Raw genomic sequence first — 20,009 nt, 5'->3', positions numbered from 1 at the left:
TGAAAGTTATGACGAATTATGGAAAATTACTACAGGATAAAGGATTGAAACCATTTGCCGGATTGCAACATCACGGACAAACTAGTGACCGCAAACGCGGAGAGAAATAGAAACCTCGGCTTCATCTTTATATAACTGCTTTCTATAAAAAAAAAAAAAAAACATGGGCCGACTGCTCTTCCCATCAAGTTACTGATGTTATTATTATTATTATTATTATTATTATTATTCAGAAGATGAACCCTGTTCATGTGAAGCAAGCCCTAAGGGGGCCACTCTATAGAAATTCAAGCTTCCAAGGAGTACGGGTTCATTCGAAAGAAGTAACATAAGACAATAAGAAATACAGAAAGAAGACATCATTTATTAAAAAAATAAATTAACAAATTAATAAATAGATAAAAATATAATTCAATTATAAAATACAAGGAGAACTGCTTTAGGGTACTGTTGTCTGCATCAGCCTGAATCTGAGTCGAGAGTAGAGAATAAAAGTCGACGTCGACATCCATATTCGATGACTAACGAACGGCAGCCGATCCGCTCTTCCGAACCGCCGATGAAAGAGACGTTTGTAGTCGCCAGTTTTGATGGCGAAGCGAGACCACCCCGACAAATCCACCGCCTCTTGCAGAGAGAAATGCCGATGACCAGCATCTCTGGAATTTCCTGTTCAGCTCAAGAGTATTTATCAAATTACCTACAACTTTCAGAAAGATCTACCGGGCACCATCTTGAAAGGGTAATTTAACGAAGAGGTTTATTATTTTAACAAGTACATTTCAGAAAACTGAACGCTAAGAAATGACGATAAACTTTTAAATCGCATGAAATTCGATGTAACAGGGACGGAAAAAATGTGGTCAACCATGAAAACCGACAATGGAATATCTGTTTGTTCAAAATCATCTGATAGATTAACTTTTCTAACACGTTCTGTTGGCCGATGGAAACTGGTATTTGGACAAAAAGTATACTGAGAACCACAGCACATTTGCAATGTGACTATATTTTCGCCATTTTTGTAATTCATAAAAATATCTGCACGAGCAATAACTGCCTTGAAATAATACCCACAAACTAATTTCATGTCTAAAACACACACACCATATGCACAATATTTCATAATTATAAAGACACCAATAAAAAGGAATTCTTGGTATTGTATATCAAACCTATAAAATAATGTCTGACAGTTTATACTTGATTATAGCAAATTCTGGGAATAAACATCGCCATAAACAACCAAGGAGGTTATTTATAGAACCTTTTATTCGGCAAAAACTGAAGCTTTAAACTGTTGACATTAGGTGGTTATAAATCACCGATACGTCTCTTTAGGAAGAAAGTAGCAGCAAATTACGGCCATATAATGACACGCCATATAATTAGAGGGAAAGGCGGACAGGGGGCGCTGTACAAATTTCTCAGCCTTGCTGTCTTTCCCTTTGCAGGATCGATACATCCAAAATAGAACTCATTACGAACCCCCGTCTGAGGTAATAAAAGTGTCGTAAACTTTGGTAAATTTCAAGAGGAACAGCGGGGATCGCGTTTCGGTTCAAGTCTCGCTTTCTACAAAACATCATTAGAAAGCAGATTCCATTATTCTTTATTACCAGCAAGAGCTTTCAAACTGAAAAAGAAAACTTGGAAACAAACTACCAACTCCGGGTAATACCTTGAACAAACGTAAAATTGGCCTCCCTAGGGCACAAGTTTCATGGGAAACTTCCCACTGACCTTTTCTTTATTTTTTCTCTTTGTTTTTAACTCGGGTGTTACCTGCGCCATACAAAGGCAAGGATACTCCCAAGTCAATTACGGCAGGACTCTGGAACAACAGGATTATCTGCATCCCAATCACGCTTACGAGAACTTAACATGGAAGTGATGTATCTGCCACCTATGACCACTAAGCTTCACACGGGGCAAAAGCCATTAGGTTAATTTTCATCTCTGGAAAGGCATTTCCCGTTCTCAGGCCTGGACCGCTCACTTCCATGACGCAGAAGAGTAGCCTTCCTTTAAGGAGATGAGTTAAGGGATAAGAGGAGTCTTAACAGTGAGTTAAGGGGTTGCTCATTCTGAGACTTGACACAAACACCATTCTAATAATTTCCAAACAAAAGGAAGAAAAAAATCACTACCGAATATAGTACTGTGAGTGTGGGAGTTTTCAAGAGGTCTTGACCAAACCCGGCAGGAATTTCCTTGAAGGAAGTGCAACTCAACGTTGTTACTTGTAAAAGGCCGCAAGACAATAACATCAACTAATAATAATGATGACAATGCTGATGATGATCATGCACACTTTCAAAAGCTCAATGCGAATTTTAAAAATATGAAACCAAATGGCGATGAAGACACACCAGTCACAACTCCGTTCTTTAGGTGTTCGACTGACTGGTGTTATATGTCTGAAATACTGATAATTAAGTCAGGTCACATCTAAACTAAATTAATTGTTTTTAACATATAAGGCTGCACTATTTGGGTATCGACAAAGGAAACAAGAACAGCATGGTTTACTGAATATGAAACCAACACTACAATTCATTAAATATGATCAATGTCAAGGACTACGACAAAGATCCTCTGAGGAATTTCTGAACGGCAAATCCACTTCTAACAACCAAAGAAACATCTCCACGAAGATTTCAAACCATCAAGTAAATCAATATTTAAAGTTTGTATTAGTGTCTTTTCAAAATAAACTGCCTACGTTTGTTACCTTTATGCGGACGAACTGAACTTTCCACTCTAATGTTAGTTATGGGAGCAAATATTTAGATATGGCAAAATGGAATATAAAGCCACAAACAATGATAATTATTACTACGCACTGCGTCGAAAAGAAAAAGACTATGGAGGTCTGGTAATTTATTTCATCTTAGAAGGGTTCTCATGACATTCGGAAACCTTACGTAAAAAAGTAATAACATTCTTTTAAATAATAATGATGTTCGCTAGGGGAAAAGCATCTTACGCTGTACAAATGATTAAGTGTTCTAAATCTCTTTTAGTAATTGATATCAACTTTTGTGTTGACGTACAATGTGACATGAATTTATGACTGGTGGGAACCTACTAAAACACTCTCACATTCATGTTGCCAAAAAGTTTTCTGGGCAAAGAAAAAATATAGTAGGTAAATCAATGGATACACAGGACTACAATGACCTATAATCTAACTTAAGGAATATGAAAAGCTAAAAAGAAGAATTTTAAAAGGGTGGTAAGAGTGATTGGAGAAGACCTTAATAGCTGTAGCATAACCCTAATATGAATGTTAAAAATTACTAGTTCCTTAAGTGCAAATGCTATATAGGGTAACAACGACACACTTTAATTCTTCGGTACTTTCAAGTTCAAGACTATATCAAATATAAAGACAATGGCAAGAAAATTAACCAAAAGCTGGTCACTTTTCACTGGACTACCATAAGTGATAAGACAATAGGATGAAATGTCGACCTTTTTTTTTTTTTTTAACCCTTGGAGACTTTGATAGAAGGCAACAATGCTTAATCTGACGTAAACAACAGAGAATCATCGAAGGAAATTCTAAAGTTTTACTCTTTATACATATGGTACTTTGCCCGGGCCGGGTCCCTGACGAGAGGCACTATTGAGCTTGACCCCTCTTAATACCCTGTTTACGCACTACAAAAAGATGTCAGCATTATGTAACTGACGCTAACATACATAAGTATGTACTCGTATGTATGTGACTATTGAAAAAAAATTGAAGGAGTTCCACCTACTCGCCATAAAACACAAGAATAAGAAAAACACCTCGTCCAAATTGAGGAAAATAAGGACAACCTTGGCAACGTCTTAGTGGGAGAATCCACGAAAATCCAAAGGAGATTCAGGCAGACACTATCGTAGTCTGAATCGAAAGACGGCCAGGGGCTTTGAACGGCAATACCCTTTCCTACCCAACCATAAGAATACCACCACTCCACTCTATCTCCTACACAGTTACCGTCTGCAAACACGCTGGCGACGTTTTCTAGAGCATCTCGTTTCGCCATTCTTTCAAGATCTTACATTTTAAAATATGGCCGGTTAGATCTCACGAAAGGAAGGAGAGAGAGAGAGAGAGAGAGAGAGAGAGAGAGAGAGAGAGAGAGAGAGAGAGAGAGAGAGGGGGGGGTTGCTGTTAATATTCAAAAGTATTCATATCGAACCGATATGACCGAAAAGGACCTTCCTCTCATTTATTTTTTCTTTTTCGTAGACAGCAATTTCATGCACGCCATGTAAGATGAATTACCCCCGCTGGATTGGGGGAGCAAAATCGAGTGAGAAAAAGCGCAGCGTTCATTTGAAAGCCGCACAATAGCGTACGGCTGACATGGCATTCTGCTGTTAGTTTCGATTTTTCTTTTTTCATCGTTGTAGCCATGTTTTCTTTAGCGAGATCAATATGACTTTTGACTTCTAAGCTGAACTCATTACGACGCATGGCCATGTAAGGATTGTTACTTTCGCTCAACTGTTACAGCTTTTTGCCTTATGCACACATTGTTGAAATACTTCCAACTGCTACAATATTTTATACCCATTCAACTTCACGGCCAAATGTAAAAAGTTCCTTTAATAAATCATACTTAGAAATATGAGGCGTAAAACTAAGAAAGGAAAACACAATGTACGGATAACAAGTATCAGCCATTTTTTAACGGAGCTTCCTAAATAAAACATGGAGAACCTGGGTAAATCAACAAATTTTAGGCAGGATGAAGCTGATGGATAAGAAACCCAGAGGGTTAATGCCTTCAATGATGCGTATCTGCGTATTTAGTAGGAAAGGAGATGGGCCACCTGTACAATTTAGTTAGGACCGCTCAGTTCACCGAACATAAATATGAGTTTCTTTTTCAATAAAAAACATTTTTGCCCGCTGTTCTCCAATACATTTATGTAATCTTTACAAATTTCACGAGAAAATGGTGACGCTGCACCTCTGCCGTTCATGGCCACCTTGTGCGAGCCCCTTCGGTCAAAAGGATAAAATCCTCCATCCTTAACAAGACAACGAGTTGTGCGTTGCATTCACACACTTGATATTCCCAATGAACTCCGCTGCATTTTGGCGTCTTCCACCTTCCTTCACTTAGCCACGAGATGTACGCAAAAATTGAGAAGCCTCCGGAGAGACTGATTCTGAAGAAATATATTAATATGATTTTCCTGGAAATACTGAACTCTACAGATTATTGTCAGCGTAAAAAACTCATCTTATTACACAAACACACACATATATACATATATCGATATAGATATACATTTATGTGTATACATACATACATATATATATATATATATATATATATATATATATATATATATATATATATATATTGCATAAGGGCTTTTAAGGAATTCGAGAAGTTAAGAGGTCATAAGGGCTATTAAAATACGAGTTGTTATATATATATATATATATATATATATATATATATATATATATATATATATATATATTATATATATATATATATATATATATATATATATATATATATATATATATATATATATATAAATATATAAAGCCAGGCAAAATGGTAGGCGCACAGATAAGTTCTTTCATTACTGCTTCCCCAAATATTACTAAAAGCAGGAGTAACTTACATTTACACGTAAGCTTTGAAAAAATACGGTTCGTGACAAACCTGTCTGAATCCTACAAGTGGGAATATGATGTCTGTATCTAAATGTGCAAAAGAAACAAAAAAGGGACGTGTCTTACCACATGATGTAGAATACTACCGCAATTCCAAATAAACATGTTGACTACTGACGTGAAGGTGACCCCTGGGTAGGGCAGGAACCTCAGAGAGAGAGAGAGAGAGAGAGAGAGAGAGAGAGAGAGAGAGAGAGAGAGAGAGAGAGAGAGCAGCTAACTTATGGCATCGCATACAAATGAATGGTGGGAGGAGGAAACCTTCTTAGCCCTGTTACTCTATCCCTCCTTGACCCTCGCACAAAACTTGCTAAGGACAGAGCACTGACCTGGCAACAAAGTCCCTGGAAGGTGTGCGTTCATGAGACACGCACTTCACAAACATGATGTGAATAACAAACAATGTGCCTAAAAAGTGATAGCAACACACTATCCTCGCCCTTAAATGCGCCACGTTTTCTTTATTCAAAGGCGGTGGAGAGAGGAGCCCCATCCCTGCCCACATCTCTCTGGTACTCTGTGTAGTTCCTCGTTGGACGAGTCGGTAGAGTTCTCGGCTAGCATTCTGCTAGGCCCGAGTTCGAGTCTCCGGCCGGCCAATGAAGAATTAGAGGAATTTATTTCTGGTGATAGAAATTCATTTCTCGCTATAATGTGGTTCGGATTCCACAAGAAGCTGTAGGTCCCGTTGCTAGGTAACCAATTGGTTCTTAGCCATGTAAAATAAGTCTAATCCTTCGGGCCAGCCCTAGGAGAGCTGTTAATTAGCTCAGTGGTCTGGTTAAACTAAGGTATACTTTTTTCTCTGGTACTCTGTACATTCTAGATTGACTGACCTCTGGTGGATACTCTGATGTCGTGCGTGGACGAAGACTTGCAGTCAATATATCACCCTCACCGGTTATCACAGGAAAATCTATACACAACTTACAACTTTCTTTTTTTCAAGTTCTTATCCTTCACCTGAATCTAGGACGCGACAATGTCAGCTTCATGAAAAAAAAAAATAAATAAAACTTCCACGAGTAAGGGCAAAAACTGCACGCTGACTCAAGAATAAGGTACAAAGCTCTGAGGAATGTCATCATAATTATTTGCATTAATTCCTAGAGCACTTTGGATTGCAACTGCTTTCTACGAAAAACACAATATATTGTCAGACAAACATAACGTCCATGACTTCTAAGATTTGTGGGAAGTACAAAATACTATTCACAATTATTGGATCAACTTCGCAGGTGAAATGTTATTTGTGTGATTCGCCTTTTAATACCCAACTACAGAACACTCACTGCGTCGCTTATGGAATGACAGGCTATCTTTTTCTATAAAACGGCGATTCACTCAGCCTGGAGTTACGATGCAGTTTGACCAAAGAAAATCGTTCCTCGAAGGATTAAATGATTTTACCTTAGCGATCAGGTTGGATTTTGTATTCTTACATGAATGCTTGTTTGTGTATGCACTCAAGAATATCCACCTTAAAAGTTTACAAAGCTTACATGTAAAAACACGTTAACAGACAAATTTATTACGTATAAGTCCAATTCGGTCTATGTGACATTAGGTTCCTATAAAGTTACGGCATCATAAACTTTAGTGCCTAATCTAAATTTAAACTAGGAATTTTTCCATAAGAGCTTTTAGCCAATCCCAAAATGGAATAAAAAATTAATAAGTACACTAAACCACACAACAAACCAGTAGTTCTGAGAGGACAAGTTTATTTAATGTAGGAAAAAGGCTCATATCTCACCGCTGACTCTAGCCAAAAATGAAAAAAAAGAAAAGAAAATGAAGGCTAAGATAATGTTTTAACGGGAATGAGGTACAGGCTAAAAAAGAAAAATAAGACGAGAGGGTTTAAGGTGTTTTTGTTCTCTTAAATATTCCCAAGAAATTAAAGTGCTGTAAGAGACGAAGATAATCAAGTTATCCCATCACTTCCAGAACACCATACCTACCAGGACTGGGCTCTGCAGTGAATACCAAATGGTTTTCCAGTTCGTGGGACAAACGGTCAATGTCAAACGACGAATTTTATGCTAATGTTCTCTTTATACGTAAAAAAAAAAAAAGTTTCAAGTTCAACAAGCTCCCCCGCCTTTACTGCAAGGGATAATGGGCCTTCTGCGCCCTTCCAAAAGGAGACAACCTCTTGTACACAACGTCGTATCATTTGCAAATCTTAATGTGCTGCCCAGCCGATGTATGGCACTCCACTGAGCGTGCCATGCCGACATAATCAGACGACGAACACTACGTCTGTTATTGAGATGAAGGCTATTCGCCGTTTTAACAACTACAAACTTCTTCGCAAATTATCAATGTGTAACGTAGTGTAAGAAAAATGGTAGTGGGATTTTTTTAAAAACTATAGTCGTGTATATCCTTAATATAAATCTCATCACTGACAAAGTTAAGGAAAGAACTTTCCAACCTTGCAGTTTCCTTGATGCAATATGATTTAATATAAATGCTTCACAGCAAGACATCCTAGTACTAATGTTCCTCTTAATAGTCATTACAACTTCGACAAGTCTTAAGGGCTGCCCTAGAGCAAGCGGCCATGCCAGTATAATGGAAAAAAAAAAAAGAGTACCAAATTAGGTGAACATCAATCACTTATAAAATTTAAATTCCAAGGAAAAGATAAAAGAAACAAGAACACGTTCGTGACATCAAAAAAGGAGAAATAGCTTTCTTCTGGATGGATACAGGATTAGTAAACGCGAATCTCGTCCTCTTCACGTCAAACACACTGCTCAGGGTAGCGAATTGCATAAGCTATCCTTGACTTACAGAGTAACAAACACTTGACAAAGAGGTATCCTACGTCACTTAGTTTTGTGTTTACTTCCAAACTATCTCTTTATGTAAGCTAAGTAAAGAAAATTTTATGATGGCCTCTTCCTCTGGATTTCAAAAGGTCAGACAAAATTTTGTCAAGCTCCAGCTTACTCAGCTTTTAACCTGAAAATCGACACAAGCTGCACTTGTTTTGCATGAGAGTGAGAGAGCAACTGGTCTCTCCTGCATTTCAGTTGGTTCTGAATAAACTTCAAAGCAATTACCTGCCTGATAAATATCCAACATTTCTGACATTTACCGGGGAAGTCGCATTTTGACATTTGGTAGCGTCAAACAAATATTAGCCTAAAAATTCAAAGCTAAGAGTTTACTTCCAAAATGAAATGGGTAGTGGATTGCAATCAGACTCACGAGTGCCACAAAAAATCACTGGACTTAAAAAACAGAAATGTCGCCCAGTTTATTAACAGTAATAAAATGCAAGGGTAAGGCAGCTTTTTTTTTTTTGGAAGGCCTTCTAAACTATTCTCGCAAAAAACATTTGTCTCTCTCTGGATGAGAGTGAATGCACATAAGAATAACGGCATACTGGTATACGCACACCCTACAGTGTGTAGCATACGCGTATACGCACACCTTACAGTGTGCGCTGAAGATGTTTGTCCATTGCTTATAAAATAAGGGAAACAATGACTGTGCTTCATTAATATAACTGACAGTAATCAAAAGCGCCTTCCAACGGAAATTACACGGAACACGACCTACAAAGACTGGCACAAATTATCACGTGAGCTGGTAATTCCGAATGTATTCTCTAAAAAGAATCCTTTATTACAAGATTTCAGCACAATTCCATTTGAAAATTGTGCTACAAGAGGACATAAACGTATTGCTTCCGTTTCCCTCGAAAATAATCATATATATGTTTATATACACACACACACACACACACACATATATATATATATATATATATATATATACATACATATATATATATATGTATGTATATATATATATATATATATATATATATATATATATATATATATATATATATATATATATATATATATATATATATATATATATATATATATATAGAGAGAGAGAGAGAGAGAGAGAGAGAGAGAGAGAGAGAGAGAGAGAGAGAGAGCCAACCCACTTTGTTTACAGAAATGTATAGGGAGAATGCAGCAGCAGTAGGGTTCCACAAAACGACAATGCAGCCCAGCAGCATCAACCAATCCCCGTCCACTTACACGCTTGTATGCAGCTTAAACCTTTAACAAGATCTCATGCAAATCAGCCGGCCTGACGAGAATTTTTTTTTTCTTTTTGTCTTGCTTATTTTTGCTTCTTTATTCTCCGAACGTCCCAGCCAGCCTAAGTGCACCTCTGGCCAAAGGCCCATCCTAACGCTTGCAGTTTTAGGATTGGAAAGCGTCAGTAATGCTAAATTTACATCATGTCTTTGGTTATTTACTAACATCGCCAACTCTGGTCCTTTTAAAATTTTTTCCGACTATTACGTTTCACATACCAGCATGAGTTAAATGTTCTCATGAAATTTTTTTACAGGAAAACAATCTTCTGGGTATATGAATAACTAGCGAATTCTAGCTTTCATAAATTTTTACCCAATTCATTTGTACAACACTGGACAAATAAATACTAACAAACAACATCGAGGAGTTTTCCTCCAACACTGTAATCCTTTCACTAATAAAAAAGGAAATGCTCCTTCAGTGAATCGATCACCGGAAAGAAATAAGAAGGAAATGCCCTCTCGGAAAGGAGGGTATCTGATTGGTTACCCATGGAAATGCGTCGCGTCTCTCTCTCTCTCTCTCTCTCTCTCTCTCTCAATCCTACCGCAGGAGCGTCCTGAAGTCGTACTTTTCTCCTTTCTTCGAAGGGAGGCATAGAGAAAGAAGGTAGGGGGGGGAGAGAGAGGGGGACGGGAGGAGGAGATTCTGGAGGGGGATGAGGAGCGCAGGTGTGATGATGCGTCATCAGCCCACCACCACAACAACCCCCTCCAAAGGTTGTTCGCCTGCAAGGGCTGCTTAGGGGGAAGGGGAGGCGAGAACCACTCTCCCCACTGACATCCCTTTCGCTCTCTCTCTCTCCCTCACTTCTCAAATAACAAGAAAAACAACACTACCCCCTTTCTATCTCATGCAAAAATACATGCAAGAGAGGATATTTGATTAATCCACTCTTGAAACTCCAAGAAGTGTTCATCACCTCATTAATCCAGGGGAAGTCTGTTATTAATGTAACGAAAAGTAAACAGGAGGGGAAATACAGAATGAAGAAAAAAATGATCCAAACACCGCACCTTAACAGACGCAACACTGAGAATGGCGGGCATGAGGGGCGGGGGTAATTTGACTGACGTCACGTACACATGACAAGCAAACGTGTCATACATAAAAACAAGAGAGAAACTGCTCTCTTCCAATAGGTGATGAAACCTGGGCAGTGTCTTTGCCCGCACGGAACTCTGGGGCGACCACGTCGTCATCATTTCAGAGAACTTCCTCCAGGATCAAGAACCGACAATACTTTCGGCCACTCTTTATGAACTCTTCGTGGAACATCATGAAACCGTTGCGTCTGGCCTCTAGCCATGACAGACTTTCCCCCGGTCCCCTGCTCTTGCTCCTACTAGAGGATATCTAATACTACTTTCCTTGTCTTTGCAATACTGGCTTTTACAGAAATTCAGAGTGGTCATGTTCCAACTGGCCGATCTTTAATCCGGAATTGATGTCGTTACTCACCTAGAACTTTCCAGAGCAACCTTTGCTGAAGATCATCTCTTCCAGCTGAAGACAAAACGTCAGGGGTTAGTTTCAATGAAGAAAAGAAACAGAAAAAGAACCGGTTTGATGAGGGTACACATCCCGCACTGCACACCGCGCACGTACACTGTGTCTATATAAGCTTCCTAACCAAACTCATCTTAAACCGCGTACCTTTTGAATAACTAATCGAAGCATTACAAGCCGACTTACACTAAGTTTACTGGTAATTCTGACTAAAAAGCTCTCATGAAAAAATGCTTTTGGGCATTTCACTTAATCACAAAACATTTCCAAACGGCTCTGAGTCCATAAGACCAAATGACTGCACATTACAACTTGAAGTTAACCAAAACCCAATAAAAGATATATAAAAAAAAATGCATTACCCAAAATGTAATAAAATTCAGACGTTGCATCAACTGAAATACAATTACTAAAGTGGACAACGTAGTTATTCATGAATCATTTAAGACTGTCTTTTACAAACATTACTAATCTTAATTTAACAGAGAGAGAGAGAGAGAGAGAGAGAGAGAGAGAGAGAGAGAGAGAGAGAGAGAGAGAGAGAGAGAGAATTTAGATGACTGAGCAAGCTCCTTTAACCCATTTCTCACGTCAAGAAGGTAGGGGGCTGAGGTAAGCTTGATACTCCGACAGATACTTAAGAATCGGTTCACCTTTATGGGTATAGGTCGTCGCAGCCTGGCACAAATCGGCCATCGCACAAACCAGAGAACATAAAACTAAATAGTATCAAAGTTTTGTGGCCCGTGGTCAGTGTGATATTAAAGGCAACATTCCCTGGCTCAAAAAATAAATATAACTCTGTAGCAAGATTATGAGAGAGAGAGAGAGAGAGAGAGAGAGAGAGAGAGAGAGAGAGAGAGAGAGAGAGAGGCGCGACTGCAGTAGTAGCATTAAAGGTTAATAACCCTGATCGGGACGGAGCACCACCACGGCAGGCCACCAATATGTCTACTCGTAAATAAACAAAAGCTTTCTCTTTTTATAACAAATCTATAAAATCCAGATAGCTCTCTCTCTCTCTCTAAAAAAGTAAGCCCTAACTAAACACACACACACACACACACACAAAGGACCATTTCAAAAACATTAACTCCTAAATCAAAGACACGGTATAACAAGGAGCAACTGTGCTACAGAATGTAACAATACAAAACGAAAAGAATAAAACGCCATTATCTTTGCTGTATAATTTAATGGGCCGTTCCATGGAAAAAGAGTAAAAACACGGGGCAATTTAAAACGGAACATAAAAGCCAAAATTCCATGACATCATGGCTAAGCGCGCGCTAAATCGAGCCAATTTAGAAATTAGGAGTTCATACCACTCCACATCATACTCCTCTACAGGTATTTTAGGCATGAAAATTAACACCATTTTTTAGTAAAGCAGTTACTTTTTAATATTTTAAGCAAACACTCGAGAGAAATATACAAATCTGCATAAATTCTTTTATCATCAACGCCTGGTTGAGGGAAGAACAGTCGAACGAATAATTCCACAAACAGCATATTAAAATGAAACTAACAATAAATACATACATACAAGAGAGAGAGAGAGAGAGAGAGAGAGAGAGAGAGAGAGAGAGAGAGAGAGAGAGAGAGAGAGAGAGAGAGCGCCAGGTTAAGTGACAGAAGGTGATTTAGTTATGCGGTGTGGGTACATTAAGACATGAGATTTATGGGAGACATTGCTCACGAGAAATGAGAATCACGAAGATAATTTTTCTAATTCTACAACATACCAGATAAGATAACGAATAATGAACGGGTGGATTGCAGAAAACATGACATTCTTTAACGAAACACCAATATATAGTTATTTTAAAACCCCTATTTCCATGAGGAAGAAGACAACGTTGGGAGGAAAATCTTTGTGACGTCACAAGCAAGATGTAGGAATGCGATCATTTCATTAAGATACCGTTAAGCTTAAGATTTGTATGTACTGAAAAATGAATTCAAGGTTTCTGAAAAGAAATTTGTAATACAGAAATTCAGATGAACGGCACACACAGTTATTATGAAATCACGCCAGAGATGACTGTGATTGCAAAATGAAATGACATCTCGCAGTAGAACTGCACCTGTTTAGGCGGAACGTAGGATGAGGAAACAAAGGATGATGATTGTGAACTATGACTCAAAGCTAAGGTACCAAGAAAGGCGGATTGACCGGATATGGTACCTATAACGGCACAGAATTTATGTCGGGTGTGAAGAAAATATTCAATTTGCTTATCCTTAACGGCAAGAGAAAGAAGTGGAGAAATGCTTAAGAGATGGACTATCGGGCTTTAAAAGGGCATTAGTACACGAATATACCTTCCTGCCTTCAATTCGGCGAAAGGAAGGATTTTTAAAAGGGACAAAAACAGGAAATAAATGCATAAGTATAAATCTTCCGATCAGCAGAAATAAGCAACGTTTACGATGGTTCAAACAGGCAACAGTCATACTTTCAATATCAATCCTTCCCCAGGTGAAAAGGCGAGGGGATGTGCGAATACATTTACACATGCATACGTTAACATTTGAAACTTTCGTTCTCTTCGTTTAAATATACATTTTTTTTTTAGCTGTGTATCATATACTTAGGAAAAGCAGTATCCTAACTCGTAATCGCACATAATTTCTAATTCATTATCCAAAAAGCATCTCCACATTAGGTCAGAAAGTGGTCCCTAATAGGTGAAGTAAACATCTGCTTTCCTATGTATAAGGGCAGTAGTGTGTGTGTGTGTGTGTGTGTGTGTGTGTGTGTGTGAGAGAGAGAGAGAGAGAGAGAGAGAGAGAGAGGCAGGCAGGCTGGCTCCTTCTGGCGAAGTGCCACCCGAGGAAGCTTCCAAGAAGACTCATCTCTTATCCAGAAGAGTTCTTGATAATGCCTTTGTGACGCAGAACGTCTCTGGGCTCTGGCGTTTTGCGAAGATAACACCCAGCAGTGCAATCCTCTGCCCTACAGAAAAAATGAAAGCGTGCAAGCAAAAACATATGAGAGAGAGAGAGAGAGAGAGAGAGAGAGAGAGAGAGAGAGAGAGAGAGAGAGAGAGAGAGAGAGAGAGATTGTGTTTGTTCGGACTTCTTTACTGTCATCCTCCTAACACCTTTGGTAAATTATGTCAACCATGGCGTACGATTAGGGCAAAAATCTATATACACACAAAGTATTATATCCACTAAACTATACCGTTCCAATTTAGCCACTAAAAACGACTCATATTATAACTTAGTTCACCTACATCACGAAAAATAAAAAAAAAACTTAGTTACAAAGCACTCAGCAAACCTTGATAGGATATATATATATATATATATATATATATATATATATATATATATATATATATATATATATATATATATATATATATATATATATATATATATATATATATATATATGTAAATTTCACTCAAAGGGCATCGAACTCACGACCCTCAAATGAAAGGCAAGTACGCTCATGAACTAACCCCAGAGAGAGAGAGAGAGAGAGAGAGAGAGAGAGAGAGAGAGAGAGAGAGAGAGAGTTTGTTATACTGAAGAAGGAAGGATGCGCCAAAGGACCGACTTTCTTGGCTGGCACCACCAAAACCCTACCCACCTCCTCCCCCTGCCCAGTCTCTGTTTATCTCCTTTTCAGGGGCACCCTGCCATCCCGAGGGCACAATGACTTAAGACACCAACAGATGGTTCCCTATTATAGCCTCTGCGGTATCCTGTCGCAAGGACTATTACTCAAGATTCCTATCCACCCAATCCGTAACCTCCCCTACCCCCTCTCCCCACATCCCCACCCTCATCCCGGCCCTCCTTTCTTCGCAAGCCAGCAGCTGCTACAGAAATGATAAAAGATAAAGAATAATAGTTTTCAAAAGAGCCGGGAAAAAATATCTTTTGAATAAAAGCCAAGTCTCTTGACCTTCCCAAGATGACGGCACCATAAGGTGAAAAATCTATTGGGGGATTATTGGCGCTCTCTCTCTCTCTCTCTCTCTCTCTCTCTCTCTCTCTCTCTCTCTCTCTCATAATATATATCATCGTTCCTCATGAAGTTAATAATCGGTAAACAGCAGCAGATTCACGCGTAATTAAGATAAATCCGTGAGCTGTTCACACTCCTTCATTCAACTAGCGTATACTCACCATTACTGAAGCTCAGGTGGCACTTCGTCATTAGCGAGTTCCACTTCTGTGATATTAAGTACTTACATTCACACCTGCATGTCTCCTGCGACAGAAGAACCCACCAAACGTACCTGTAATCAAAAGAAAAGTCGTGTTAGGTATTTCTTTTCAAATACTCACAATTCTTATGAACAAAAATTATCCACTCATTTTTAAAATATTCTTAAGGCGGAAAAAGAAATGACAGCGTTGAGCAAAAGAACTATTTTTTATTCTTATTTTTTACGTCTCCATAAACAGCTAACGCAATCACAACTAGAATTAAACATGGCCATTTAAAATTCAGCTAAACAAAGACTTATCAATGATTTAAAGGAGCAGACTTCGTGTCCATTACAGTCGACATACCTTCGAACAAAACCAGAAGAATATTTTTTTCAGCACCGGGTTATTTAATCAAGCAACAATCAACAGCAGAGGATTATACACACACACACACACACACACACACACACACAAGCAACTAGAAAACCACACAAATGTCATAATGTATATTCTACACATATACATATATACATACAGATATATATATAGATATATATATATATATATATATATATATATATATATATATATATATATACATAGGTATGCATTTATATACAGAATGACAACTATTTACATTTAGCTATATATATTATATATATATATATACATACATACATACATACACACACACACACACAAACACACACACACACATATATATATATATATATATATATATATATATATAGACAAATGTGTATGTATATATATATACTATATATATATATACAAATACATACATACAGAGATATTTCTGATTGATAAGAAATAATGGAAAGAATTCTATTTTCAATATACTGTAAATCTTTAATTAGTGCCACTGAAATATCAGTTAAAAAAAAAAAAGGGGTCGGTGGACTCCAGCATCTATAAAATCGGCCTCAGCTCCGTTTCCAAGTTCGAATACGACTGGTTCCGGTGTTCTTTCAGAGGAAACTCATTATAGAAGGATTATCACCGGTGCTTTTGCCAATCATAAGGAATAAAAACAATAAAGAAAATTACCAACGGACGGATAAACAGAGCCAGAGACAAGCAAGGTCTAGAGACAAGATACATCCAAAACCGAAACAAATGCGGAAACTCCAATATCTTTTAGTATGGCGATTGCAAACAAATATGAGTCAATTTTACCCGGATTCTTGTGAATGGCTCTGGGAAAGAAAAAGCGAGGAGATGGGGGGGGGAGGGGGAGGAGGAGGAGAGTGGCAGACGACGAGGTTGTTCAAGATTGCTGAAGAGGAGGGACCATCAATATTCGCTGTGTTGCAAAGTGGGGCGTCCAGTGCCAAGTCCCCAACTCCATTTCGCAGCCCAAAACCCATCCCGCTCGCTATGCACACCCCTCAGTAAAAGGACATTCGGAGGCACTCCTTCGGGAAAATGAAGGATGTCAGTCCTTACGAAAGACAAGGAATCCTACCACCTTCTATTACAAAGGCTTACAACGTTTAGTATATTTCCACAAATCGTGATTTTTCTCATTTTGAATTGTCGATTTGTTTGTACTGCTTTCTTAACATTAAATAATTTCATGCAAACACATTTTCTTTTCAATGAATGGACAACATAAGTGACACACGAAATAAGAAAAATATTAATTTTACTCATACACGATAATACCTGCTGGCTGACATAATAAACTGGCGAGCAAAAAGGTCACAGGTTACAACACAAAGCCAAAAAAGCAACATCCCTCCAGAGGGATTATGTCTTGCAAGCGCTTTTTTCCTCCTTCATTTGTCATCTCCCCTCCTATTTTGGGGAGACAGCACCAGTCAAGCAACTCAAACACTGATATCCATTTACAAGCCGTTCAACCCAACAACCTTATTAACAATTTGCTAGAACAATCGCCTGAGCTCCATGACTGACTTTAAGAATCTTTCTCTGATACGGGTCTTTAACATAAAAAAAAAAAAATTAAAGTCATTCTGGATAATGTTTTTATTAAAATTTTGGCCAATGTCCTTGCTTTAGAAATTAGGCAAAAATGGAAAAATTTAATATTTAAAATCAGCAACAGGGAAATAAATTTCTGACAGAACAAATCTGTAACAGATGGGTTGTTCTTGACAGCACTTGACAATCTTAGCTCTAGGTCATTTCCTTCCCTCTGCACTCTACTTCAAACTCGAGTTTTCCACCGATTTTGCGCTTTCCACCAAAACTCTTGAAAACGACTTCACTGTCAACGGCAAAGGAGTAAGGCAAATTATTTCAAGGGAGAAATAAATTGGTGCTCTAGCTAACAATTTCTATTAGACTACAGAAGTACTCTAAAGAAGTGTTTTTAAACCCTCAATATGTTGGGGCTTGCAAGTATAGATCGACCCATAACCAATTTTACACATAGTTTTACCAGCTCCCACGACAGATCATAACAGATTGAGTGAGGTTAGGTCAGCGACCCTAGAAATGTCTGTTCAGTCACAGTCACAATGCTGACAGACAGAAAAATCTGAAAGGCCAAAACTAACAGAGTGACAAGTTAATTTTATCATCATTTTGAAGATTGGGTTGCGTTCGTAAAATATTTTGCTAAGAACACATGTTCAAGTCTAATAATAAACGGAATATGAAAATATCACCGAAGCAAGCACCGTACTACGACTGTACAGAGCAAATAAGGGTTACAAGCAGCAGCAATGTAAAAGGCGAGATCCCATCACTTCTTGTTACACTTGAAAAATGGCCATTCTACAAAGTGAACTGATTTACCAAGTATTGTTGTTCTGAAAGAACAGCTGGTACCTTTTAAGCTCCTTAAACGCATCCTGTCTCAGTGCACGCGCACGGAAAAATCACCACTCAACGGCATATTCTAAATATTCCTAAATAAATCTAAAAAACTCCAATAACTCTTGAGGCGCAGTAGGCGTAATGACATCACTCATGCTGTAATCAGAGGGGAACCATCAGTATTTGACAGCGATTAATAAAACTAATTTAAAAAAATTAAACTACGCTTTTATTTTAAAATGCACTAAAAAGTATAAAATAAAACTTTCTGTAATCCACAATATTAATTGTTACTTAGCACTAAACATCAAAAGTGGGGCGCGTACTTTCCTACCTTTCATACAATTCTATACAGACATTTAAACTGAGAAGTTTCCGAAAGCAAGATTTCACAGCACGGATATGTGGAATTGAATCTCGCCTGTACCTAGTGATGATTAAGTTAGTTAAGACCTGAAGAGGTCTGTGAAAGCAGTGAAGGCGATAAAGTGATTGTTATCAAAGACTTTCATGTCATTTGGTTCCATATCTGGTAAGCCTCCTCAAGAACCACTAAGAGTTCGCTACGCAAGACACTATTAGAAACTGCCTGACAATTCGCATTACTGACATGAAATTTTGCATCTATAAAGCTCTTTCTTTACCTATGTCTGTATATACACAATGCATTAATAAAGTAAGTTTTCAATACAATACAGTATAATACATGTCTGTATAGAATTGTAGACAAGGTAGGTTAAGTGGCCCACGATTTAGGCATAAGCCAGCACAAACGTCGTGAACACCAGAGTCTTTTCAGGAAAGCAAGGAAAAGAATGCAAGATTAGGCAAATAGGCGGCCCATGCTTTTATGTTTGGGAGTAAGTAACCAATAATATTGTTGATCACAGAGTCTTATTTTATACTTTTTAGTACTTTTTAGCCCATTTTAAAATAAAAGCGTGGTTTTTAATTAGTTTTACTTGTGATTTTTTAGTGTTTGACAGTTGAATGAGTACTGCTTGCATCACCTAGCGACTGAACCGATTGCAGAGACCCAACCTCGCTGGTTTGCGCGGTCGTTAAGAAAGTGTACGAATCTACGGTTCCGACACTGCACGTTTCACAGCTATGAAACTCCCTTGGCTAGGTGTTTCTGAATACTATACAACGATAAAACTGTAGTACTATTTAATTTTTTAAATCTTTTTTTTTTTATATTGCATGGTCAACGACTTTGAACATATACACCAAATCTGAGCGAAATCGGTTGGGTAGAGGTGGGTAAAAACTCGACTGCAAGTTTTGACCCAAGCAGACAGACAGACAAAAAACAAACACAGGCACAGAAGTCAAGGTAAATAAAATCGTTTAAAAACGCAGAGACGCGCTGCTAAATGCACCTATACCTACAACAAACGCCATGATGTGAAGCAAGGGCAAACCTGACAAGTCACCGGGCTGACATCTGAACAGAACGTCGATATGCCATCAACGGGGGCTGTTACATTACGCAAGCAGGACAATCAATCATTTGAGACCACTGCTCCAAAAGGCAATTAGTTGCCACCATCGCCCGAGGTCATCAACATGCCACGCCATAAAGGGACTTCGCTGTAAATGAATACATTTCACCTGGCATGACGAGCGCCGCGTCAGCATTCCGGTAATCGCCTCTCCTGCCTTGCCGGGAGGAATTCCCATTC

The 20,009-nt window shown here is 38.3% G+C and overlaps 1 protein-coding gene across 6 annotated transcripts in view; it reads right to left on the bottom strand.

Annotated features, from left to right (window-relative positions):
- Window positions 1–20,009, bottom strand: part of LOC136843119 (semaphorin-1A-like) — a 427,461-nt gene that overhangs the window by 54,757 nt on the left and 352,695 nt on the right. Inside the window, exon 1 of one of the 6 annotated variants that reach the window (XM_067111153.1) lies at window positions 15,493–15,538. The exons of the other annotated variants lie outside the window; for them this stretch is intronic. Coding sequence (XP_066967254.1) covers window positions 15,493–15,523 — 31 coding nt within the window. The 5' untranslated portion in view covers window positions 15,524–15,538. Of the gene's footprint in view, window positions 1–15,492; window positions 15,539–20,009 lie in introns of those variants that run through there. 6 annotated transcript variants of the gene reach the window in all.

This window comes from Macrobrachium rosenbergii, chromosome 11 (assembly GCF_040412425.1).
Source record: "Macrobrachium rosenbergii isolate ZJJX-2024 chromosome 11, ASM4041242v1, whole genome shotgun sequence".
Lineage (NCBI taxonomy): Eukaryota > Metazoa > Arthropoda > Malacostraca > Decapoda > Palaemonidae > Macrobrachium > Macrobrachium rosenbergii.
Note: the sequence above shows the minus strand (reverse complement) of the source record. Positions and strands in the feature narration are given on the sequence as shown.